Source organism: Ostrinia nubilalis, chromosome 9 (genome assembly GCF_963855985.1).
Source record: "Ostrinia nubilalis chromosome 9, ilOstNubi1.1, whole genome shotgun sequence".
Lineage (NCBI taxonomy): Eukaryota > Metazoa > Arthropoda > Insecta > Lepidoptera > Crambidae > Ostrinia > Ostrinia nubilalis.
The window spans coordinates 12,165,597-12,192,636 of NC_087096.1; the positions used below are offsets into that span (position 1 = coordinate 12,165,597).

The 27,040-nt window shown below is 39.2% G+C and overlaps 1 protein-coding gene across 1 annotated transcript; it reads left to right on the forward strand.

Moving 5' to 3' along the window:
• Positions 1-237: 237 nt before the first annotated feature.
• On the forward strand, positions 238-23,876 carry LOC135074652 (protein CLEC16A homolog). Its single transcript, XM_063969017.1, has 16 exons — positions 238-695; positions 1,074-1,213; positions 3,819-3,967; positions 4,586-4,728; positions 5,027-5,113; positions 5,795-6,858; positions 7,190-7,396; positions 8,277-8,463; positions 14,180-14,306; positions 14,921-15,059; positions 15,615-15,775; positions 17,272-17,430; positions 17,910-18,054; positions 19,163-19,301; positions 20,649-20,784; positions 21,324-23,876. The coding sequence occupies exons 1-16, from the start codon at positions 493-495 to the stop codon at positions 21,450-21,452; spliced, it is 3,315 nt and encodes a 1,104-aa protein (XP_063825087.1). The 5' UTR covers positions 238-492; the 3' UTR covers positions 21,453-23,876.
• The last annotated feature ends 3,164 nt before the right edge of the window (positions 23,877-27,040 follow it).

Genomic DNA, 27,040 nt, shown 5'->3' on the forward strand with positions numbered 1-27,040 from the left:
TTCTAACAAGTGTGTACCTACATTTAACATTTGCAAGATATAAGTAAACTGTTTAACAAAATCGAATATTATCCTTGAACTCCGAAGATGTACATCATGGTCATGGTCACACACAGAGTGAGAACCACAGAGCACGTTGCACGTAATGTGAGAACTAAACGCAAACTTCAAGGCTGTCAATGTCAAAGCGGCCATGCCTGACAAACGTCAACATCAAAATTTACTGTCAAAATTATATTGTGAGTTGTTGAGTGGGGTGGATTATTTGTTTTAGAAAATCTAAAAAAATAATTAGTGCATAGTTGTCTTTTGAACTCGTGCCCGATTACTGCGTTAAATCGTCGTGTGTTCCTTGCAGTTTGTCAGTAGAACTTGTTTTGATCATTTACGTCGCTGCTCACGAGTATTACGACTTACGACGGTGGTGATTTAGCACAAGTGTTAAAATGTTCTGTTTTCTTTGATTGATTACGAAAACAGTTTTATTTCGTCATGTTCCGGAGCAGGAGTTGGTTTGGGGCTTCTTGGGGGCGGCCTAAGAACCCCCATTCGTTAGAAAGATTGAAGTATTTACATAATATTCTTTGTAAGAATACTACAGTCTCTGAGAGCAATCGGGGGACTTTAGTGGAGTCCTTGAGGTGTATAGCGGAAATATTGATATGGGGAGACCAGAACGACAGCTCAGTCTTCGAGTAAGTATAAAAAATGTCAATAAAGAGTATTTCAAGTCTCATGTCCTTGGCTTAGATTGCATACTAATTACTTGGGTAATAAATTCTATGATAAGGGCCTAAATAATGAAATGGTAACCTGTAGATACCAATTGCTTTTCTGGCCTAATTTCAAAGTATAAGATTGTTTAATAGGCCAAAGTTCATAACTATCAGCTGACAAATGCATGAGGTACTTTAAAAACTATTTGTGGTCTGTGATTGATAATAAGTACTCTATGTCATTCTTCAATCATGCTCTAAACAAAACAAATTAACAGACTGTTTCTATTGTAAGAATAGCGTTAATATTGATGCATTAAAATATCAATTAAGCATAGGAAACTCTTTATCTTACAGCTTCTTCTTAGAGAAAAATATGCTATCATACTTCTTGAAGATAATGAGGCAGAAGTGCGGTGGGTCGTCCTACGTCTGTGTACAACTGCTCCAAACTTTGAACATCCTGTTTGAGAACATTAGAAACGAAACTTCATTGTGTAAGTAAATAATCCTACCAGTATTTTTCATTTTGTATTTGGATGATTTCAATTTTACCCTACTGCACAATGTCAGTATAAAAAAGGGACTATTCCCACCTCTTGTTCCCAACGCTGCAACTCGTGTGTAACCAGGATCTACAATGCCAGTATAATCTACTGATGATTAGTTTTTTTTTAAATTAAATTTAACACTAACAGGATAGCTACTAAATTATTAGATTAAAATTAAATATAGTAAAAGACTGATTATACTCAGTAGAATTAAATACATGACCAGAAAGAAAAAATTGAGTTCTCCAATGCTAATGAGATTAACTTTTGTAGTAATTAACCAGATAACACCAGTTTAAACCAATAACTGTTTCTAAAACAAACAAATTAGGCATATTTAATATTGATTTTGTCTAATTATTATTGCATTGCCTAATTAAATATCAATATTGACCTGAACTAGAAAACTGGCTTGTTAGTTAAGTGTCTTCTTCTTACCAATTGGTTGGATTGTACATTTTATCAATATTGGGCATTAATTGGCCCCTTTTAGATAATTAGTTAATAATTCATTACTAAAGTATGTAGGTACATGAACCACAACATTTGTTGTAATAAGGTAAATTGACTAATTGAGTAACTTTTCCCCAGGGCACCTAAAAATAGGTAATTTTTGTAAACGCACATATCTACATCACTAGCGATTATCCCATGGTTTTTCCATGGTTGCTGGCATTTTCGATGTCAAAAAAATTATTGAATAATTTATTCACAAATTAAAAAGTGACAAATAATTCTTAAGTCCAGATTCTAGTATAATGTTCATTAGTTCATTAGTCCAATGCTAGACAAAGGCCTCCCCTAGTATAATTACAGTCGTGGTCAACTAATTAGGGACAGATAGAATACTAAGCAATACTAAGTGTTCATATCCTATTATTGTGAGCTTCATTCAATATTACTGGCTGTTACTTTGTAAACATATTGACTATCAAGTACTCTATTTAACAGAATACAATAACAACAAAAAAACTTACTAACTTAATAAAAAATCTTAATCAAATCACATGAATCGGTAATTATGGTACGGACGGTCTGGCCACCTAATTAGGGACGCTTAAGTTTTTCCTTCTAAATTAAAAAAAATAAAAAGTAATAACTATTATTCTGTTCATTTGTAATTTCGGCGTCAATTTGAAAAGCGATATTCTTATCTTGCGAGTTAAAAACTCATCAAATTATTAAAGGTAATGGGCTGAAAGAAAAGCAACAATGCACTAAGTTATAATCAATCTTTATCAGTGTGGATGGCCATACCGGTAAATTGCAGTTCATCTGAAATGTTCCAAAAACATGAATCTACGATGCAGTGGCTTATTTCAAAATCATGAAACCACAGAAAGTATGCCTAGAAGGAAGAGGCCAATAAAAACAACTCCACAACTTGATCGCAGAATGGTCACTCTCGCAAAGAGAGACCCCTTTAAGGGTTTCGTTCTGATCAAGAGCGAGATTTTTGGACCAGAACCGACTGCTGGAGTATCTGCGAGGACCGTCAGAAGGCGACTGGTGGAGGCAAAGCTTGTAGGAAGAGTTCCTCGAAAAGTTCCACTACTGAAGATGGAACACAAAGATGCAAGATTGGCGTTTGCAAGAAAGTATGGACACTAGGCTTTTGCTCAATGGAGAGATCAAGATAAATCTTATTTTATCCGATGACAGACAATACGTGTAAAAGAAGTGTCCAAAGTAAACGAAGAAGCAGGTGAAACATACAGGCGGCAATATAAAAATCTGGGGCTGTTTTTCTGGACTTAGAGTTTAACCTATAAAAAGACCTGAAGTTAAACTTGAGCAATTCCAATACAAATAAATATTGGAGAAAACGATGCTATCGTATGCTGAAGAAGTCTTACCAGTCTCATGAACATTTCAACACGTTAACGACCCAAACCATACCGCGTACTCTGTTTAATCGTTCCTAGCGCAACAGTCAGTGACGGTACTAGATTGGCCCGAAAACAACTCAGACTTAAGGGGCTATAGAGCTTATGGTATGAAACGAAAGAAAAAGTTGCAGCTCAACGTACTGGCACTAAAAATCAGCTTTTCGTGGCATTTAATGGTGTTTGGAATAATATTTCTCTAGAAACCTGTAATGATTTGATTGCATCCATGCCGTGCCGATGTCAAATGGTTATAACCAACAAAACCAACCATATTGGTTATAAAAATACGTTTGATGATTTTGTTTTGTATTCTATATTTATTAATGAAAACTTTTTATGTAATAAACACTTAAATAATTTCCAATTTATTTACATTTACAGTGAAAGTGTTACGTGTCCCTAATTAGTTGTCCATCCCTAGGTCAATAAATGTGTAGGTGGCAATGATTTATTTATTTTAAAAATATTGATCGGAACTAGCTAGTTTCTTTTCTGGCCTTTAAATATTTAGAATACTAGCCAAATTACTTGTTATTAATAGGCACAAGCTACAAAGCCTCGTGAAGATTTTTTTTTTGGACTGCAGAGACGGTCTTGTGTTTTAGTCATATAACGTCCCTAATTAGTTGACCACGACTGTATATATTATTATGTTATTTCAGATTATCTTCTCAGCAACAACCATGTCAATTCCATAATAGTTCACAAGTTCGACTTCTCCGACGAGGAAGTGATGGCGTATTACATTTCGTTCCTGAAAACACTCAGCTTGAAACTGAACAATCATACTATTCACTTTTTCTACAATGAGGTATGAAACTTTATTTCTTAAATATTTAATTGTTATAATGTGTGTTATAAAAACTATTTTGTCAGTCATTTCCATTCGAAAGAAAGTATCAGTTAAAGTAATTTTTACTTTGATTGCACCTAATTTTAATTGAAAGTAAATAAATTGAGTTTTGCTGAAAAAATCCCCTGTTTTATGGTTTATCCAACAAGATAAAACTATGAATATTATTACAATGAAAGTATTGATAAATGATGATAACAAACATGAGGTGACAATATTTATCTCAATGTAAAGAATGATTAATTTATTAATCATAAAATCCGTTCTGGAAGTAGTAAAAATTAGCTGTAAACAATCTACATGATAGAATATGACAAAAATGTGATCATCAGACATAAAAATGTTTAGAATTTAAGTTAAATCTACTGTCAATTAGGCTGAGTTGCACCACCTAACTTTGACAATAACTAGTAACCTCTGGTGTTTTTTTATGAACTTTGGCGGATTTTTGACATTTGTTAAGGTTAAGATGGTGCAACTCAGAATGTTCAGTTTTAGATACCATTAAACAAATGCAATATTTAAGTGTTCCAAAGTTCACTTCGGTCTGAGTATATGACGACATTTCTGTTGCAGCACACGAAAGATTTCCCCCTTTACACAGAAGCGATTAAGTTCTTCAACCACAACGAGTCAATGGTGCGCATAGCGGTGCGCACACTTACGCTCAACGTATACCGAGTGCAAGACGCGAGCATGCTACGGTTCATTAGGGACAGGTAACAAATATTTACTTTTAATGTACCTCTTAGACTTAAATTTTCTAAGTGTAATAAATACCTTACCTTACTTTTAAAATAACTGTATTTTTACTGTACCTCTTGGAGTTTACTTTTACCTTTCATTCTGACTTTTAATATAACTCATTACTTTTGCTTTACCTCTTTAATTTTCTTGCTTTCCCTTACTATGACCTAATGTTGGTTGCTTTGCCCCAGAATTTTACTTCTAAGTTATTAGAGATCACCAGTGTTCACAAATCGTCTCTAAAATTATCTTTAAACATTTTTATTGCAGAACCGCAGCCCCATACTTCAGTAATTTAGTCTGGTTTATCGGAAAACATATTTTGGAGCTAGACGCGTGTGTCAGAAATGATGCTGAGTAAGTATTTTAGAATATAATATAGAGTTACTTTTGCCTTTTTTTACCAGATGAAATAATTTAGTTAAGGTTAAGCATAAGATGATGTAAGTTACTATGATTTTTGGAATATTTACACTATGAAAGTTTTCGTATGTGCAGAATAATTTATGCTGCTATCATAATATGAACTATTTTACATTTGCGCGTTTTACAAAAACGCGTGACGTTAGGTCTAGTATTTTTCTTCCATTAGCACATTATTTTAGATTGCTGAATATTCACGCGCTTTTGAATTGCAAGAGAATTAAGCATCACTTTAGATTTGTAGTAGGAAGTTTGTAATTAAGCTGTGTGTTGCTGTGAATTTGGTATGTTGTTCAACAATGTGTAACCAAGACACAGTTTAGCCCGAAGAAGATCATATTTTTTTAGTATTTAAGTCTATCGGTAAAAATCGGTGGTCTGCTAGGCGCAGACCACCGATTTTTAGTTGGCCAATAGTTGGGTCGGGCTGGATCAGTACGGAGACGTATGAAATGCGCACATTACACCAATTTGGTGTCAGCCGATTCTTCATACAAATTCAAATTGAACCCAGCTATCGGCCAACTAAAAGTCTTTGGTCTGCGCCTAGGCTATGGGTTAGATTCTGTAAAAAAGGTGACATTATCATAATATACCTTACACCTTTATTTCTAGCCACCAATCCCAACAGAAACTGGATGACCTCGTCGCCGAGCATCTAGACCACTTGCATTACATCAACGACATCCTCTGTCTAAACATACCTGACTTAAACGACGTCTTAACAGAGCATTTATTGCACAAACTGCTTGTGCCTTTGTACATTTACTCACTGACGTCAGATCCGTCCAGACGTCCAAACACGTCACCATACAACCGAGATCACATACAAAGCATAGAAGCGATCACGAGAAATTTAGAAGCGATACTGAAAGGGAAAAACGCAGAAGTATCTCCCACAAGAATGACCTTCCCAAGACACAGGAATGAGTCTGAAGATGAGGTCAAACCTTCTGTATCCTGCGTGGTTTCTCTCTTCCTTCTATCGCAAGTGTTTCTTATCATAACGCACGGTCCCATCGTTCATGCTTTAGCTTGGATTATTCTCCAATCAGATATGTCTGTTTTCGAAGACGGTGCTACGAAAATCTTAGAAATGTACATAAGTAATGCCAAATCCAACGTCAAATTGGAGTTTTCGAAGCCACAGTTAAGCTTGGAAAAAGCTTTAGAAAGCACATCTGGTCATGAAAGAGATTACACGACGCCTGAGTATGGAGGTCCTAAAGTTTTTGGATCAGAAGACACTGACCAGTCCAGCTGTGATTTAGACCCTGAGCTTGTTTCAACCTCGCTGCCGTCCACTTCCCATATTAGCGAGACTTCGAGCATAGCTCACGACTCCACAGAAGATCTGGTCACCCAAGTACATTCACTCAAGTCTGATATCACTGTGAAGCAAAACATGCCAGACTCTCCTTTACCTGACTCTGGGATTGAATCGAGCTCGTCAAAAACTGAGTTCAATAATATTACTGACGAAGAAAAGCAGAAACTTCTTGCTGTCTCTCATGCAGCGAATGAAAAGTTGTCTTTGGAGAATTTATTGGAAAACCAAAGTAAAGAGGTGGAAAAGAGACCGTTCCTTAAAACTATCCTGGACTCTTTGGACTGCAGCGAGAATGACTATAAGGCATTGTTCGCGTTGTGTTTGTTGTTTGCTCTCATAAACAATAAGGGTATGTATATTTAAGATTATTCTGAACTAGTATAGTGTAAATAAATGTAGATACATTTGAAACACTTCAGATTTCTTTGAATGCACGGTATAAGTTGGTATGCATAAGGAACAAAGATGCAATACAATTGGAAATTCAGTTTATTCTATGCTTAAATCTGACTAGACGATCATAGATCACACTCTAGCTATCTGATTGACTTTTTACTAATAAAATTTTCTCTTTATTCCTTTTCTGCTTGCTTCGGCTATTAGTGGGTAAGATATTTTACATCGTCTACGTAAATAAAATAAAAATGCATCTTATTAAAGTGACAAAATATTTGTTGTAGGAGTGAACACGGAGCTGTTAGACACGCTCTTATGCCCTGAGGCAGAGGGTTCTTTATCGAATGTGCCCAGTACAAGTCAAGAAGCGACATCTAGCGAGTCCAAGGAAGGAACGCCCACTCCGACTCATTCGAGGAAGCCAATGCAAAGTTTCAACGCTTTGCTCATTTCGAAACTAATTACGATAGCGCATTTGAGTTGTAAGCCTGGTAAGTTTGGCAGACTCTTATTTTTATATTTATCTTAGAAACTGAGACCAATATCTATTATTTAGTTAGTATTTTAGCATTATCATTCAGCAAAAGTATGCTATTTATATAATCACCCACCCTGCAAATATACACTATTGTTATGGTTTTTATGAGCAAATACTAATTTATATACAGCTGTAAATACAGTGACGTCAATCGTGTAGTGATGCGTCAGTGCAGTTTTTAGTGTCTGTATGATTGTACACGTTTACGACTCATAGTCATCATAATACTATTATGGAAGTTGTTTTGAATTTTGCGTTTATTTAAGTTTCCTCTTTATGTAAAGTCAATGCGTCAAACAGTATTCATATTTTTAGCTCCTTTAGATCAATATACAAATAGTTCAACTGGTTGTGGTATAAATGATTCTGGACTTTGTTCTATCTCAAAAAACTGCCTAGTGACGCTCTATTACTTTAAGCCAGTCCCTTTCGAACCTCAAAAGTCCGCCTAATGAAGATAATAATATTATCTTCAACTTCTTACATTTTGTCGGCCGTTTGGTGTAGTGGTTCGAAACGGACTACTATTCCGGAGGTTGCGGGTTCGATTCCCGCACAGTACAAATAGTTGTGTGCATGAACATATTTGTTTGTATTGGACTGGGTGTTTTCTATGTATAATATGTATGTATTTACAAAAAAAGAAGTAATTAAATATGTTTATATCCGTTGTCTAGTACCATAGTAAAAGCTTTGCTTGGTTTGGGACTAGAAGCGCAGTGTAAAATGTCCAAGGATATTTATTTATTATTATTATTATTTACATTCTAGCCTGAAAAGTCCTAGTGTTAGTAAGTCTTAGTGACGCTAAAATTATCCGTGTTTTATTGTAGCCTCAAAAGTCCGCCTAGTGACGCTGGAGCTGAGCGTAACGCTCGTCCGCATCGCCATGCGCGGCGCCAGCGGCGTGGTGGGCGCGCGGCACATCGCCTCCGCCGACAGCCTGCGCGGGCGGGCCGCGGCCCTCGCCAGGAACTTCTACAAGTGCGACGACATCTTCCTGGACATGTTCGAGGACGAGTGAGTACATTGTGTGGTGTTAATGACGAGCTGTGTACTTAGTGACACTAGAACAAAGTGTAATATCTAGCGAAGATAGAGCGTAACGCTTCGTGAAGCTAGAGCGTAACGCTTCGTGACGCTAGAGCGTCACACCTAGCGATGCTAGAGCGTAACGCCTAGCGACTGAAGAGCGTAATAGTGACACTAGAGCGTAATAGTAACGCTAGAGCGCAATAGTGACTCTAGAGCGTAACGCCTAGTGACTAGAGCGTGATAGTGACACTAGAGCGTGATAGTGACGCTCGAGCTTAGTATGACCCTTCCTGACGCTAGTGACACTCGAATTAAGTATGACACTTAGTGACAAGAGACCTAAGTATGACACTAGTGACGCTAGAGCTAACTATAACACACTCGGTGACGCTCGAGCTCAGTATAACGCCTAGTGACGCTGGAGCTGAGCGTAACGCTCGTCCGCATCGCCATGCGCGGCGCCAGCGGCGTGGTGGGCGCGCGGCACATCGCCTCCGCCGACAGCCTGCGCGGGCGGGCCGCGGCCCTCGCCAGGAACTTCTACAAGTGCGACGACATCTTCCTGGACATGTTCGAGGACGAGTGAGTACATTGTGTGGTGTTGATGACGAGCAGTGTGTTTAGTGACGCTAGAGCGTAACGCCTAGTGACTAAGAGCGTAATAGTGACACTAGGGCGTAATAGTGACACTAGAGCGTAATAGTGACACTAGAGCGTAATAGTGACGCTAGAGCGTAAATAGTGACGCTAGAGCGTAATAGTGACGCTAGAGCGTAATAGTGACGCTAGAGCGTACCGCCTATAATGACTCAAGAGTGTAATAGTGACGCTACAGCGTGATAGTGACGCTCGAGCGTGATAGTGACGCTCGAGCTTAGTATGATACTTACTGACGCTAGTGACGCTCGAGCTAAGTATGACACTTAGTGACACTCGAGCTAGGTATGACGTTTAATGACACTTAGTGACACTCGATCTAAGTATGACACTTAGTGACGAGAGACCTAAGTATGACACTAGTGACGCTAGAGCTAACTATGACACACTCGGTGACGCTCGAGCTCAGTATAACGCCTAGTGACGCTGGAGCTGAGCGTAACGCTCGTCCGCATCGCCATGCGCGGCGCCAGCGGCGTGGTGGGCGCGCGGCACATCGCCTCCGCCGACAGCCTGCGCGGGCGGGCCGCGGCCCTCGCCAGGAACTTCTACAAGTGCGACGACATCTTCCTGGACATGTTCGAGGACGAGTGAGTACATTGTGTGACGTTAATGATGAGCAGTGTGCTTAGTGACACTAGAACAAAGTGTAATATCTAGCGAAGATAGAGCGTAACGCTTCGTGAAGCTAGAGCGTAACGCTTCGTGACGCTAGAGCGTCACACCTAGCGACGCTAGAGCGTAATAGTGACACTAGAGCGTAATAGTAACGCTAGAGCGTAATAGTGACTCTAGAGCGTAACGCCTACTGACTAGAGCGTGATAGTGACACTAGAGCGTGATAGTGACGCTCGAGCTTAGTATGACACTTCCTGACGCTAGTGACACTCGAATTAAGTATGACACTTAGTGACGAGAGACCTAAGTATGACACTAGTGACGCTAGAGCTAACTATAACACACTTGGTGACGCTCGAGCTCAGTATAACGCCTAGTGACGCTGGAGCTGAGCGTAACGCTCGTCCGCATCGCCATGCGCGGCGCCAGCGGCGTGGTGGGCGCGCGGCACATCGCCTCCGCCGACAGCCTGCGCGGGCGGGCCGCGGCCCTCGCCAGGAACTTCTACAAGTGCGACGACATCTTCCTGGACATGTTCGAGGACGAGTGAGTACATTGTGTGATGTTAATGATGAGCAGTGTGTTTAGTGACGCTAGAGCGCAACGCCTAGTGACTCGAAGAGCGTTGTAGCGGCACTAGAGCGTAATAGTGACGCCAGAGCGTAACGCCTAGTGACTCAAGAGCGTAATAAAGACACTAGAGCGTAACGCCTAGTGACTAGAGCGTGATAGTGACACTAGAGCGTGATAGTGACGCTCGAGCTTAGTATGACACTTCCTGACGCTAGTGACAAGAGACCTAAGTATGACACTAGTGACACTCGAACTAAGTATGACACTAGTGAAGTTAGAGCTAACTATAACACACTCGGTGACGCTCGAGCTCAGTATAACGCCTAGTGACGCTGGAGCTGAGCGTAACGCTCGTCCGCATCGCCATGCGCGGCGCCAGCGGCGTGGTGGGCGCGCGGCACATCGCCTCCGCCGACAGCCTGCGCGGGCGGGCCGCGGCCCTCGCCAGGAACTTCTACAAGTGCGACGACATCTTCCTGGACATGTTCGAGGACGAGTGAGTACATTGTGTGGTGTTGATGACGAGCAGTGTGTTTAGTGACGCTAGAGCGTAACGCCTAGTGACTAAGAGCGTAATAGTGACACTAGGGCGTAATAGTGACACTAGAGCGTAATAGTGACACTAGAGCGTAATAGTGACGCTAGAGCGTAAATAGTGACGCTAGAGCGTAATAGTGACGCTAGAGCGTAATAGTGACGCTAGAGCGTACCGCCTATAATGACTCAAGAGTGTAATAGTGACGCTACAGCGTGATAGTGACGCTCGAGCGTGATAGTGACGCTCGAGCTTAGTATGATACTTACTGACGCTAGTGACGCTCGAGCTAAGTATGACACTTAGTGACACTCGAGCTAGGTATGACGTTTAATGACACTTAGTGACACTCGATCTAAGTATGACACTTAGTGACGAGAGACCTAAGTATGACACTAGTGACGCTAGAGCTAACTATGACACACTCGGTGACGCTCGAGCTCAGTATAACGCCTAGTGACGCTGGAGCTGAGCGTAACGCTCGTCCGCATCGCCATGCGCGGCGCCAGCGGCGTGGTGGGCGCGCGGCACATCGCCTCCGCCGACAGCCTGCGCGGGCGGGCCGCGGCCCTCGCCAGGAACTTCTACAAGTGCGACGACATCTTCCTGGACATGTTCGAGGACGAGTGAGTACATTGTGTGACGTTAATGATGAGCAGTGTGCTTAGTGACACTAGAACAAAGTGTAATATCTAGCGAAGATAGAGCGTAACGCTTCGTGAAGCTAGAGCGTAACGCTTCGTGACGCTAGAGCGTCACACCTAGCGACGCTAGAGCGTAATAGTGACACTAGAGCGTAATAGTAACGCTAGAGCGTAATAGTGACTCTAGAGCGTAACGCCTAGTGACTAGAGCGTGATAGTGACACTAGAGCGTGATAGTGACGCTCGAGCTTAGTATGACACTTCCTGACGCTAGTGACACTCGAATTAAGTATGACACTTAGTGACGAGAGACCTAAGTATGACACTAGTGACGCTAGAGCTAACTATAACACACTTGGTGACGCTCGAGCTCAGTATAACGCCTAGTGACGCTGGAGCTGAGCGTAACGCTCGTCCGCATCGCCATGCGCGGCGCCAGCGGCGTGGTGGGCGCGCGGCACATCGCCTCCGCCGACAGCCTGCGCGGGCGGGCCGCGGCCCTCGCCAGGAACTTCTACAAGTGCGACGACATCTTCCTGGACATGTTCGAGGACGAGTGAGTACATTGTGTGATGTTAATGATGAGCAGTGTGTTTAGTGACGCTAGAGCGCAACGCCTAGTGACTCGAAGAGCGTTGTAGCGGCACTAGAGCGTAATAGTGACGCCAGAGCGTAACGCCTAGTGACTCAAGAGCGTAATAAAGACACTAGAGCGTAACGCCTAGTGACTAGAGCGTGATAGTGACACTAGAGCGTGATAGTGACGCTCGAGCTTAGTATGACACTTCCTGACGCTAGTGACAAGAGACCTAAGTATGACACTAGTGACACTCGAACTAAGTATGACACTAGTGAAGTTAGAGCTAACTATAACACACTCGGTGACGCTCGAGCTCAGTATAACGCCTAGTGACGCTGGAGCTGAGCGTAACGCTCGTCCGCATCGCCATGCGCGGCGCCAGCGGCGTGGTGGGCGCGCGGCACATCGCCTCCGCCGACAGCCTGCGCGGGCGGGCCGCGGCCCTCGCCAGGAACTTCTACAAGTGCGACGACATCTTCCTGGACATGTTCGAGGACGAGTGAGTAGATTGTGTCATGTTAATGATGAGCGTGCCGCTTAGTGACGCTAGAGTGACTAGAGCGTAACGCTTCCTGAGCTAGAGCGCTTCGTGACGCTAGAGCGTAACGCCTAATGTTGCTAGAGTGACTAGAACGTAGCGCTTCGTGATGCTAGAGAGTAACGCCTAATGTCACTAGAATGACTAGAGCGTAACACTTAGTGACGCTGGAGCTCAGTATGACACTTGAACTTCTACAAGTGCAACGACATCTTTCTGGACATGTTCGAGGACGAGTGAGTAGATTGTGTGGTGTTAATGACGAGCAGTGTGGTTAGTGACGCTAGAGTGACTAGAGCGTAACGCTTCGTGAGCTAGAGCGCTTCGTGACGCTAGAGCGTAACGCCTAATGTTGCTAGAGTGACTAGAACATAGCGCTTCGTGATGCTAGAGAGTAACGCCTAATGTCACTAGAATGACTAGAGCGTAACACTTAGTGACGCTGGAGCTCAGTATGACACTTGAACTTCTACAAGTGCGACGACATCTTTCTGGACATGTTCGAGGACGAGTGAGTAGATGTTAATGACGTGCGTTACGTGACATCTTCATTTCAGCATAGGTCATATTCAGGGAGGGACCCTTCTAGGTTGGCCAGTTGACAGCAGCCTGCACCCAGCGCCAGCCTAATAAGGTCATCTGTCCGCCTTGTCAACCTTGTGGTTGTAGGTGGGTAAGTGAGTATGAGATTACTACATAGTTTAATTTCAGCAGAGTTAAATAAGATCACCCTTACTCTTCTTGAGGCAATTATTTATCGCCTCCTTTGCTGATTAAGGTTCGTTCGTTCGTTTCAGCCAAATGACGTCCACTGCTGGACAAAGGCCTCCTCCAAGGTTTTCCACAATGCACGGTCCTGCGCTGCCCGCATCCAGGCTCTTCCCGCGACCTTTACGAGATCGTCGGTCCACCTAGTAGGAGGCCTGCCCACGCTACGTCTTCCAGCCCGTGGTCGCCACTCGAGAACTTTTCTGCCCCAACGGCCATCGTCTCTACGAGCTATGTGCCCCGCCCACTGCCACTTGGTTTTAGCAATTCTGCAAGCTATGTCGGTCACTTTGGTTCTCCTGCCGGCCTGCTGATTAAGGTAGAAAATTAAATATGAGAAGTGCAAACTTTAGGTCTCTTGTTTGAGGATAAGTGAGTAAGTATTAAATTATAATGATTTACCTTTAGTTCGTGCTGTAGCAGCTATACGCAGCGACTCCTTGGCCACGCGACACTGGCCACCAAGAAAACGTCATTCTTTTCTCAACAACTATTGTCGATATTCTTTTGTTTTTTCTCTCATAATTTCACACGTATAGTTGTTGCAATTCACGACGCCGAGTGAGCTTTACATGTGTGTGGTGGCACACTACTAATCGTTTTTCAAAAGTTTTGATAGACAACATTACACTATCGTTATGTGCAATGTACACATACACACACAAGTAAAGCTCACTCGCCTTCGTGAGTTGCAACAACTATGTTTTTCATGACTTCTCCTCCGTATAATATTTTTATGATATTGATTGTTGCAAAACTTGCACTCAACAATTTCATATTAATTCCAGATACTGCGAGATGAGCAAGCGGCCGCTGAACGTGGAATGGCTGTGCATGGACGCGGCCATCTTACTGCCGCCCACTCGCACGCCGATGTCGGGAATCGCGTTTGCCAAGAGACTGCCCAGTGGCGAGGTGATATACAATTCTAATATTTCTAATACACAACTTATAGGCTACGCAGCTAATTAATCTAGCCTTAGTTAGCTTTTAAGTCATGTGCAATGCAATGTATAAAGTAAATTAATACTCGTAAACGAAGAGATATTGAGCAGGGCATACAGCAAAACTGACGGCTGATGGGGCAGCACTGTTCTGGGATCAAGGCCACGTAAGCGCAGCGTGATATGTCCACCATCAAAGTAGACAGACGATCTTGTAAAGGTTGCAGGAAGGTGCTGGATGTAGGCCGATTTCAATTGGCAAATCATTGGGCCTATATTCAGCAATGGACGTCCTGTGGATAAAATTATGATAGGCGATTATCACACTGCGCCGCGGTCCGCGTGATTTCATATAAAAAATCCCGCGCGCAGACGCGTTGTCAGTGTGTTGTGCCGCGCGTGTTTTCTATACAAACTGAGGTACTTGCATACAATAATTAAATCTTTCGTCCCGCGTACCGCGGCGGAGCGCGGCGCTATGTGATGATTTCCATATTAGTCTGGTCAGAGCAAAGCCAGTAGCTATTCCTCAATCATGAATACATAACATTATCCTATATTTTTACTTGATTTTTCGTTCTGAAGATGGAGAGAGCCCGCCGAGCGATACGAACGTTCTTCCTCATCCGGGACCTGTACTTGAAACTGACGGGCAAGCCGGAGAACCAGCTGCCTCTCACCAACCCGGCGCCTTTCGTGCAAGTTGGAGACATTTTGGACCTCAGTAAGTGTGGAGTATTTTATTTATTTTTTTATTTTATTTTATTTATTAAGACAACCAACAAGACAAACACGCATACATGAAATTACTATAACTATTGTATATTGTATATTAATATAATATATGTATATATTGTATATTATAAGTATTGTGGTTAACTTCATTTATTATAGTCTAGACATTAACTCAGTCAGTGTCTAAGGTATGGGAGCGGCACGGGAGGGGTGACATTGACATATTATGACGTGACGTGACAGAGTAGAGCGTACAAATCTGAAGTATATCTGAAGTCTCGCTGACGTTTGACGTCAAAAACACCCTCCCGTGCCGGTCCCATTCCTCAGGCACTGACTGAGTTAAAGCTCTAGATCTTAAGGAAGAATAAAAAAATTTGTTATATCTAGATTTTAATAATTATTATCAAAATATTCGTTGTGTAGTACTCACAGTTTAATCTTTGAATGGTTTGGAAATATGGCTTATTACTCAAAATATCAAGTCAGCAATTTTCACTCTTAACTTCTACTTCATAAAACTTAAGTTCCATTAATATTTCAGACGATTCCGACCTCATATCCTGCGACATTATCCAGAAGGATGGCACGTGCCACCACCGCTTTTTAGCTGTAGACAACATCCAGATTATACTGGTTGAGCCGGACAAACAGAAGCTTGGTTGGGGTGTGGCTAAACTAGTTGGCAGCCTTCAGGATTTAGAGGTATGTGTACACAGAAAATTACTTTTTGACTGGAAAACAGAAGAATTAGTTCTCATTCTCTTCCTAGATCTTAGACAGCTGAACAAATATCCTGCAACATCATCCAAAAAGATGGCACGTGTCACCACCGGCACCGATTCCTAGTTGTGGACAATATCTGGGGGCACGGCAGTGCCCCCACCAAGTTGAGCAAAAAAGCGGCACGGCCGTACCATCCTTTTCTCGAAGCAATTCAGGCCATTTTTGACTGCCTGTAACTTCGTTGTGGATAAAACTAGAAAGCTGAATTTTCATTAGCTATGCAGGCATTGTAAAGACACGGTATATTTAAAATTTCATTCAATTTGAACCAGTAGTTTAAGAATTATAACGGGTCAAAGTTACTTAATTTTGTCACTCACTGACTCACTGACTCACCGATCATCAAAATTCTAAGGCACTTCTAGCAGACCTAGAAGCTTCAAATTTGAGTAGTGAATATGAATATAAGTAGTGTTTGGTGTATGAATCAAGGAAAAACTAAAATATTTGGGGGCACGGTAGTGCAACCGCCAAGTCGAGTAAAATTTTTCAATTTCGGTCCAGTTTTCTAGATACATAACTGCTGTCTACAAAATACAAAAAGAAATGAGATTTGGGGGCACGGTAGTGCAACCGCCAAGTCGAGTAAAATTTTTCAATTTCGGTCCAATTTTCTAGATACATAACTGCTGTCTACAAAATACAAAAAGAAATGAGATCCCATCAAAAACAATACTTGTCAAAAAAACCAAGTCTCGCAACTCAGTTGTTCTACGGTAAAAAGTTGTGAGATCCATGTAATACCAAGTCCAGGCCAGGAAATCTTTAACGTTTTACATAAATATATTGAATTGGCCATCGCATGAAAACACGTGTAAATTAAATTATTTAGTGCGATGGCCAAGTCAATAATTTATGTAAAACGTTAAAGATTTCCTGGCCTGGACTTGGTATTACATGGATCTCACAACTTTTTACCGTAGAACAACTGAGTTGCGAGACTTGGTTTTTTTGATAAGTATTGTTTTTGATGGGATACAGATTATATTGGTTGACAATCTGTTCAAGGTCGAGGGAGATGCCTGGATGCGGGCGGCGCAAGACCGGTCGTTGTGGAAATTCTTGTGGGAGGCCTTTGGCCAGTGGACGTCATTTGGCTGAATCATCATCATTATCATTTCAGCTATAGGACGTCCACTACTTAACATATGCCTCCCCTATTGTGTTCATTAGGGGGATTGTTGCCGATACTCGCCACGCTTGGCAGGTGGCTTGGCGAGCGCAGTTTTTTTGATAAGGTTCGGACGCCTCTTACGACACGCCTCCTGTTGGCGGTGGGGAATTGTATTCTTTACGGCCGTCCCCATGGCTGAAACAAACGACAAATAATAATTCGCGGGCACAGCTACTTAATAAAGCTTTCAAAACAGTGTCAATATTCCCAGTTTCTCAAACAGGTAATTGTTTTTCACCAGATACAAGGCGACAAAGAAGACCCCCGCTGCCTTCACCTGACTATCCACAAGCCGCGGGTAGGAGCGAGCGGCGCCTTACCCCGCACGGTGCTGCTACGAGCCAAGTTCAAGTTCGACGACCATATACGCAGCATGGCCGCTAAACAGCGACTGACTAAGGTAAAATGTGGACTGGAGGGGTGCCAAACCATAACGTTATAAGACCCAGAAAATTAGGAGGACCCAAGGGATACAAAATATTTTTACTTTACTTATAATGTTATGTTTTGGCACGGTCCCTCATTTTAGGTTGTAGGGTCATCCAAATGACAGATTACTCTTTAATCCTTTAAAGGCACAGCATATCAAAATGCAGCATAAAAACATTGCTTTTCGGTCTTATGATAAATGAATAAGGTTCATAGTTTGGTGGCTGTAAGAGCTATTTGTAAAACATCAGTAACCTCGCAAGATTAGAAAGTTGACATCATAAGCAACAACATATTTTGTTATTGTTGTTTTTGTTTGATCCTACAAACGGACGATTCAAACGTCTTATTTGAAGAAGCTCTTAGTTTTAATAAAATCTTAAAGCATAGTTTACCTGGCTATGAACATAGGTTACAAAACTTAGCTATATGTTTTACAATTGTTTGCAGGGCCGCACGAAATCCCGTCAAAAGAAGATGCAGCAAATAGGGCGGTTGCTAGAAGTATCCGGCATGGCCGCACCGGCTCTGGCGCCGCGACACCGGCCGCTATTCACGCGCCCAGCCGGCCTCACTGCCATTAGGAGGTCCACTGGTAAAGGATACTGCAGATTTAGGCTAAGAACTCATGGCGTGATTTTCACCCGCGCCCGCGGCGGTTGCGGGCCCGCAGCTTCTGTAGAATGCAGATACTTATGTAAAAACTAATCGGCGGGCGACCATTTTATACCAGTGACTTAGCGCGTGGCGCGATTTTCACCCGCGCCCGCGGCGGCTGGGGTTCTTAGAATAACCGCGCAAATAACCTATCCCGTGATTTTTTAATTTTTTTTTTTTTTTATGTGATAGGAGGCAAACGAGCAGACGGATCACCTGATGGTAAGTGATTACCGTCGCCCATAGACACCCGCAGACCCAGGGGCGCCACAGGTGCGTTGCCGGCCTTTAAGGTGATTTTTTAAATAAAACCGCAATTCCACAACCGCCGCGGGCGCGGGTGAAAATCGCGCCGTGAGTTCTTAGCCTTAGAACATCGTCAGGTCATTTCGGGTGTGTATTGACAGGCCGGTTTCTGCCCGGTCAGGTCTCGGGCCACATGTTCGGTATCGGTTCGTTCGTTTCAGCCCAATGAAATGTCCACTGCTAGACAAAGGCCTCCCCTAAGGATTTCCATAATGACCGGTATCGGGATCGGTATCTGTGGAATTGGGCTCTTGCTTATGCTCACGCCGACAAGTCGATTTCGGAGCGAAACGGCCCGACGCCGAACCAAATAGAAACAGGCTCGTCAACACACGCCTAGAGTCTCCATTGCAGAAACCTCTACCTCCAATGAGGGTTTTCGCGAATGAAAGATCCGCTAGATGGCGGGACGTGGATGTGGGGTCTGACTGCTGCGTGATTGGTGGTTTTTGACATATCTGTCAATGTCATGTCAAAAATAACCAATCATGCAGCATTTGAACCTCGCGTCTACGTATTGCCATCTGGCGGATTTTTAATTCGCGAAAACCCTCATTGAACGATACCATATTGAACAGATGGTATAACTTAATACCTTAAATAAAAGTCATGTACAACCATTTAAAGCCTTATTATAAACGCAATAAGTTGACAATCGAATCAAAAAGGCTGAGATTATAGAGCTGCTACCATATTTGCACCTTATTCACTTATCTTAAGGTCAAAAACACATTCCCCAGGAGGCGACGGCGACGAGCCAGAACGTCGTTTACGCAGACCGAGTGCACACATGCTCAAAGATGGCATAGTAGTGTACCGAGAACGAACCACGAGCCGGGAGAGGTTAGTCCAACAATTATCGCCACTATTCCTCAACTTGTAAGTTTCTTTTTTATTTTCGCATCGTGTCTTGTCTTTGGATCGTCATTTGGTGGAGGTGGGTGATTATAATTATGTTTATTTAATGTTATCAGCATCATCACTACAGTGTGCTTACCATTAGTTTATGTTAGGTGTGTTCGCTAGTGATGCTTCAACCACGGCAACGCGTGCAGATCGCCATCGCCGGCGCGATCACAGAAAGAAATGTCATGTCTGTCATGGATCGCGCGACCTGTTATTGGCCTTTGATCGCGCCGGCGATGGCGATTTGCACGCGTTGGTGTAATTGAAGCTTAAGTGCATTAAAAAATCTATGAAGATTTTAGTTCTTGAAAGTATTCGCTAGGGGTGCTGTACAATCTGTCATATCTTTTAATGTCTATTTTACACAGTCGCTAGCGAACACACCTAGCGTAAACTCATGGTAAGCACAGGACACCCCTCTATTTACAATTTTTCATTAAAATCAAATTTAAATTCTCTAGTTTACAATTTGTTTTGTAAATACATATTTCATATAATTATGTTGCCTGCATACATCGTTTACTATTTTGAATGTAAATGTTTAATATTATGCTTGTTGGTATATTTTATGTTGCCTGCCTACAGAATTAGGTCATAGAAAGATATTATTTATTTGATCATTAAATGTAAACCTCGGTGTGAATGTCCAGGTAAAGAATTTGATTGCTAATTTGCCTAATATTGAAGTATGAAAATAGTACATACTTATTTGTTAACATTTAGAAAAAGTTTTATCTATTAGTCTAAATTATGTCATTTTCCTCTTCATGGAAAATGTAATGTTAGTGAAATCAAAAATATGGATATTTCTTTACAAATTATTAATATTAATTAATCATTCATCAATATAGCCACTTATATGCATGTGGGATATTAATTAATTGATTATTAAACACATTTATAATTTGATTAGTAAAATGCACGCCCCGATACACCTTTTATCTTCCGTTTCATTTAAAATAAGCCCTCTTCTTTGAGAGATATAACCCAAAACAATTACAGATCGTTTTATCCACGAAGACGCGTTCCGCTAATGTTTGAGTGTTATCGGTACACGCTAAAATCATCCATGAGTGCACACGCACACTACAATAATGACGCTCGGATTGCTCGGATCAAACTCCCCGCACCCCGCGTTTCCCTCGACTAAAAATTGGTGGATGTCTACGTGGATGAAACGATCTACATCCGTAAACAAAATGTTGATACCTTCTTTTAGTACACTTAACTTTTTAGTACAATTTAGGTACTTTTTATTCATTGATCCTGCACATTTCCTATAATTAACACATAATAACGAACTTAACTACCAAATTCCAGTAGCATATCCCGAAGCAGTAGCACCCACGGGTCGCGGGAAGGCTCGCCTCGGTCGCGCTCTGAAGAAATCCCTCTAGAAGACATAAGAAGGAATGCTGCCAGTACTTCTAGCACGCCTACAGTTTCTATACCACAAGTGAGTTAATAGTCTGATTTTATGTACACTGTTAAGGTACACTCCCCGTTTGATTTTGAGCCTATTAATAAGATATAAGATTCAAAATTGCGAGAATTCGTCATAGACTGTGGTCTAGCGCCCTACCCAGTACCGGTTGGAAGCAAGTGATCCAACTATGTAGGTCTAATTTTGAGAAAGGTCAATGGTCGAATCAAACTTGGCTGAGCAGCTTTTGAGAAACTACGCAACGTCTTTTCATCCAAAATACCTCAGTGCATAAAAATCTGCAACGGTGTGCAACCAGTGATAACATAAATGAACTTAAACCTACCTAGTATCTTACCAATCCAAAAGCAACTGTTACGTATAAACTGCTGAAAGAAACAATGGGATACGCCTCAGTGATACCAATTCTTCTGTAACCGACGCGACGTGTGAAACCACGATCAATTCAGAAGCTAATACAGACGACAGCATGTATATCAAACTAAACACTGTAGTTACTTATGTAGTTGTAATAGGTACTATTTTGCAACAATTTTTATTTATTTTTTCAGACATCATACCAATCGCAACCCAGTACGTCTGCCCTAGCAAAGACATCTACCATCTCATCGGAAGAAACCTCCTTCATATCAGGAGAAGCGCCACGGCCGAAACGGAAAGGAATCGTCGAAACCATTTGATATTAGCCCACCCACGCTTACTAAGGTAACGCAATATGGACTTTATTAAACAGTGGTATAGCTGAAAGTGATTTGAACGTAAGATATGAACTGAAAAAGTGCTTCTTAGTGCAACGTTTTGCGATGAGGACTCTATGGCGACGGTGATACAGTCGAAAGTGCTTTGAATATTAGAACTTTTTAAACGGTATAATCGGACTGAAACTTGTGTATGTGTATTGATATTTGACAAGTGTTCTAACGAATTTTGCCAAGCGCTGATTGCAATGAGTTGGCGCCAATTTTGCAAGCCAATATTGAACAGTAAAAGAACTGTAATATTTTCACTTACCTGTGGCGCCAACTGGTGAAAGCTAGTATATTATATTATATCGTTTGCTTTGAGGTAAAAAGCATGCAATTTTATTCAACTAGTTCGATTGATAGCCGCCATTTGAAATTCGTGGCTACATAAATGTCATTTAATAAATATTAAGAACTTGATCAATTAAATTGACATTTAGAAATACAATGACATAGTCGTGATAACATTACTAAAATACTTATAAATTAGCGAAAGAGTGTAATCATACTTTCTGCTGTTGCGCTATCATGATAGTAAACTTTACACTTTATTGCTATTGTAATAAAGTCGAGTTTCGAATTTGAAATAAGGTAAGTAGATTAAAAATCTGACATACCAGTAGCTAACACTGATCCATTTTGATATTAAATAGTATATTCTGTTGCGATTGAAATAAAGTTGACTTTGTAACTGTCTTTTAGTGCTCATTCACGAGGTACGAATCCATGACACTCAATTCTAAATATTGAAGGATATAAATATAAAAATGCTCTATTTTTGACAATAAAAGCTTGAATGGGTATGTTGATCAAAAGTGTACGTAATAAATCGAAATTCAGAATAATTTAAAGTATTATGATTAATTACATATTCAAAAGATTTGGGTTTCTTTCACTGGATTGTGTGATACATTATGTAATGATCTCAGTATATTTTCAAGTAAATAATTAAATATGTATCAATGTTTCAAACATAAAAGTGTCTTGAATGATATGTATAATTAATCCATTAATATAGTAATTAATGTTTTATCTAGCTACTCACATAATCAATTATTTTAATTCTAACTTATTTTGACACGAAAATCAATTTTGTATAGATTTTTTAAATAATCCTTTTAGTTATATTGAATTTGTCCTCTTTTCTGTAGACAAATTCAGCAGCCTTCAATGTTTGTTTATAAAATAAATAAATAAGTAAAAATATCTCAATTAAAAGTTATATAAATGTACGTAGATAGAACTAGTATAATGGAGAATATTTGTTATAGCTGTATTTTTTATAAAATAAACAATATGGATCTCTCATTACGTCCGTATATTAAAATTAAATGTATTAAAAAGTTTAAGGCGACTTTACTTATAAAAGTATTGGTACAAAATCTAATAAGTGTAAAAAATAAGCTGCCAATAGTGCTTTTAATTTTGCAATTCGTTTAGACTATTTTCATAACAACCTATTTTAATGATTTTTCAATATATGAAATTTATTATTATGTTTCGATGTAATGAACAGTAAAGTCGTCTAAAAATAGAAAGAAATATTCAATGGACGTATTCCAAATACTAGACATTTGTTCTTACGAAGATTTCTATTTAGGTAGGTAGTGAAAATAAATTTGAAGTATGTAACGACGCTAATTTGATCTTTATTGTACATTTTTTAAAGTTGATTATTCGTTGGTATGTATTCACCCAACCGCTTGGATACGGAGGAGCGTTCATTTAGGGCAATATTGGTTGTTACTATAATAAATGTACCGTTTACGATAAAACTGAATTTTGGGAAAATTCCCCAAAATTCCTAAAGCATAGACTACACCGCGAACTAAGCAAATCATTAATAATTTCGCGTTTGAAATACATGAGTACTTAACCGACTTCATCAAAAGAAGTAGGTTCTCAATAATCTGTTGGTATTTTTTTAATCAAACATTTTTTTTTTACTTAAATTATTCGTTTAATTTTGAAATGATCTCTAAATTCCAATTTAAAACTTGACAATGGTGAATTCCTGATTACAAACAATTAAAAAAAATAGACATAAAAAAGTTTTACTCGTTGTGTAGTCTAAGATATAAAAAAGTAAAAACATGAAAAATCCCACCATATATTTAATTGATTTTAAATTTTCTTTTCGTTGCAAATACCAGAGTAAGAAATAGTGATATAAAAGTGTCAAACGTCTATAACTTATTTATCACATTAGATTATGTATTATGCATGGTTGGAAGGGTTATTCCTCGGATTATGTTGTGATTTTATTTAAGGTTTGCAATAATTATTCGTGTAAATAAGTTTATGTTCGTAAAGAGACATTATTGTAGTGTTGAAATGGAATATATCACATGTTACATTTGACTTGCGTCGTTTTATTTTACACTTGTAACATACCGTCCATATTTACGACTGTCCTAAAATACGATTTTTTAAAGGTGAGTATAGACTAGCTAGAGCATGTACTTGTAATAGAACAACGAGCCGCTTTATGAAATTTTGTAGACGTTGTAGTGTATACCCTTCCAGGAACCAAACTTTCATTTTCCTGTATTGTACGTACGTAGAAATGTTACATTACATAGAAATGCTCTAGTCTATACTCACCTTATGTTTAAAACTTCAAAATAGTTCTGCCGCAAGGTCTATAAAATAAAATAAAAAACATAAAAAGATACTTTAAATAAAACATGATTCTCAACTATATTTTCTTTCTAATTTATTTGATTAATCATCATCTGCTCTATACACATGATATGCACCAATGCCTATAAATAATACAAACGATGAACAATACGGGTATGACTTAAATTATTTACAACAAAACATATAACATTCCATTGCTCTTTTATCAATGTCGAGTATTTATAAAATCTATTACATCCAATACATCTTTGAGCGCTTGCTTTCAATTAAACAAATAAATAAAATCTCTTATCTCAATCAACACGTCAACATTTAAATCACAGTGATCATTTATGTACTTATGTACACATCACTATATAGGTACATTTAAAATCATTTCGATGTAGTATTTTGATTCTTACAGCAACAAAACACAGTCCGAATTTGCGCTTTCACTCTAACCATCCTTTCTTAAAGGGAATAAAATTACTTATAATGTGATTACTCGTATAAAAGTGTTCGCTCATCAATAAATACTAGTCCGAAAGAAATTTGTACAGTTAAAAGTTATTTCTAACTTATTAGCGACTGTGAACAACTTATATTTTATTTTGGTCGGCGCAACTTATATTTAACACACTGCCTTTGAACATGTACATGTTAAAACATTGGTGGGAAGCTAATTCATCAAATTATTTATCAAGCTAACTTCAGAAATTGTACTTACGATTATTTTTCTGTGTGAACATGTCCGTTTGCATTTGAGTATTTTTATGTACAAATATGTAATAGCACATAAAAATTGCCTTATATTGGAACTAAATGGCGCCTTATAAAACGTCCAACGATTCATTTCATTCATTCACATTAACTATCGCTCTTGTTCATATATTAATATGATTGTGATGTTGTGTTGATATTTTGCATCTCATATAACATGTACATTTTCCAAAGGCCTACCTAATGATCAATTTATTAACTCGACAAAACTTGAATATGTACACACTTAAAATAATATAATATTGCTGCGTTTCATTTAAACTTATTTCAATAATCCGCATTAATTTTATGTTTGTCTTTTTTACAATGTTTTGAACGTATCATAAAGGCGCTCCTTCACTTGGAGCATTTGCGTGTAACCATACAACGCAAGATTATATTTTGTGTTACGCTTTGACAAGAGCTCAAAATCGAAACTTATACCATGTTAATGTGTTGCTTCCTTGAATGAGCGCCTTTAAACAAAACGCAAATGCATTATTATATTAGGCGTTGGAACTTTATACCCGCCTAAAAACTTCCACCATCAGAAACAATTTGTATTAAGACTTGAGGATTTTAGTGTCTTCTGAGATAGAAGCTATCCCTTTGATGTTAAGGTTTACATTGCGAGTATTTGAGTTTCTGAAGAAATATGTTTCTGATGGATGTAGATACTCTTAAATCTGAGCTAATACCAGCACTTAGTAGGAAACTCGAAAGAAGCATTCATGCAAGCTTATTATGGAAGCACATTTATGCGCAAAATTACAATAAAATAGGTGTTACTAGGCTAACTTAATATCACAATTTTCAAAATTAACAAACGAATATACCAGGAATATCAATACTCAATACTTTAGCTTATCAGCGCCTAAAATATTTTTTTACTTTTTACCAGACTGCGCCAGAAGGAGGGTTATGTTTTTATGTATCAGTTTTTAAAGTGAATACTAAAAAGTAACTTTTACATTCTTGTCCTGAAACGACGCATAAAACAAGTGAGGTAATATAGCAATTACTTGCATGTACCATTTACTTTACTAGATTTAGAACTTTACATTACACTGTAATGCACTAATCTATACGCACCTTTAAGACATCATTTCAGAATACAGGCCTTAAAATTTTGCTGATTCGTCAAGTTAACACAATAATAAATCCTTTAAATAGCATATTATTTGCATGTGCTACATTATTATATTGCTGTAATTAAATTGTCACAAACAAGTAAAAACTTACTTTACAGTTTAATTAAACAATGACAAACACGTTTTTATTTTACTGTAAAATGTGGAAAATTCTTAGCAAGTATAGGTTGGACAAACAAGCATTGTTGACTCAAGAGATTCAAGTATATTTTATTATTACATAAATATGGAACTGTAAGATTTAAATTTATTTGTAAAATAAGTGCAAGAAACAATAATATAAGTTCGATTTTCATAATTTTAATTTGTTTTGTTCATATGAATTACAAAGTTTTAAAAGCTTCAAAGTCAAAAATTTAGGTTCTCCTAATAAATATGAAAAGTAAAGTAAAATGTGCTTTGAATTATAGCTTTATCGTTAGTAGATTTTTATACCGAAGTTTTTTTTATTACTGATCTTAAAAGATGTAGACAATTTTTTATATCAATTCTCATCTTAATTTACATAAAAAAGCAGACGAATTTTCTTTCGTTTGCGAATAGGATTAAAAAATAAAATGACTTTATAAAAAAACATACCGGGATACATATCTACTTAAATAATATAATATACATATTAGATGTGAAAAATAAGCTTCCTATACATTTTTAAAACAGTTTTAAAGCAAAAATATATTTTGTCGAAAACTCGTCTGCTTGTAGACAAAAATAAATAAACCCTGTCACCAGTTTTATGTGCGCTTATATTATTAGATTTTCAATGGTTTTAATTTCACGCCTATTTTTTGTGTTCATATGTATTTTCAACAAAAATACATAAACTCAACTTATAATTATTGACTTTTTTCAACCATAAACTTTCTAACACAAGTGAAGTCAATATTATGTACTTAGTTTAATTTTTCATTTAGTACACTTATTTATTTGTATTTTAATTTATTATTTTTTAAATGAAAATTATAAACTCTGCGCTCGATAAATATTTTGTAAAGA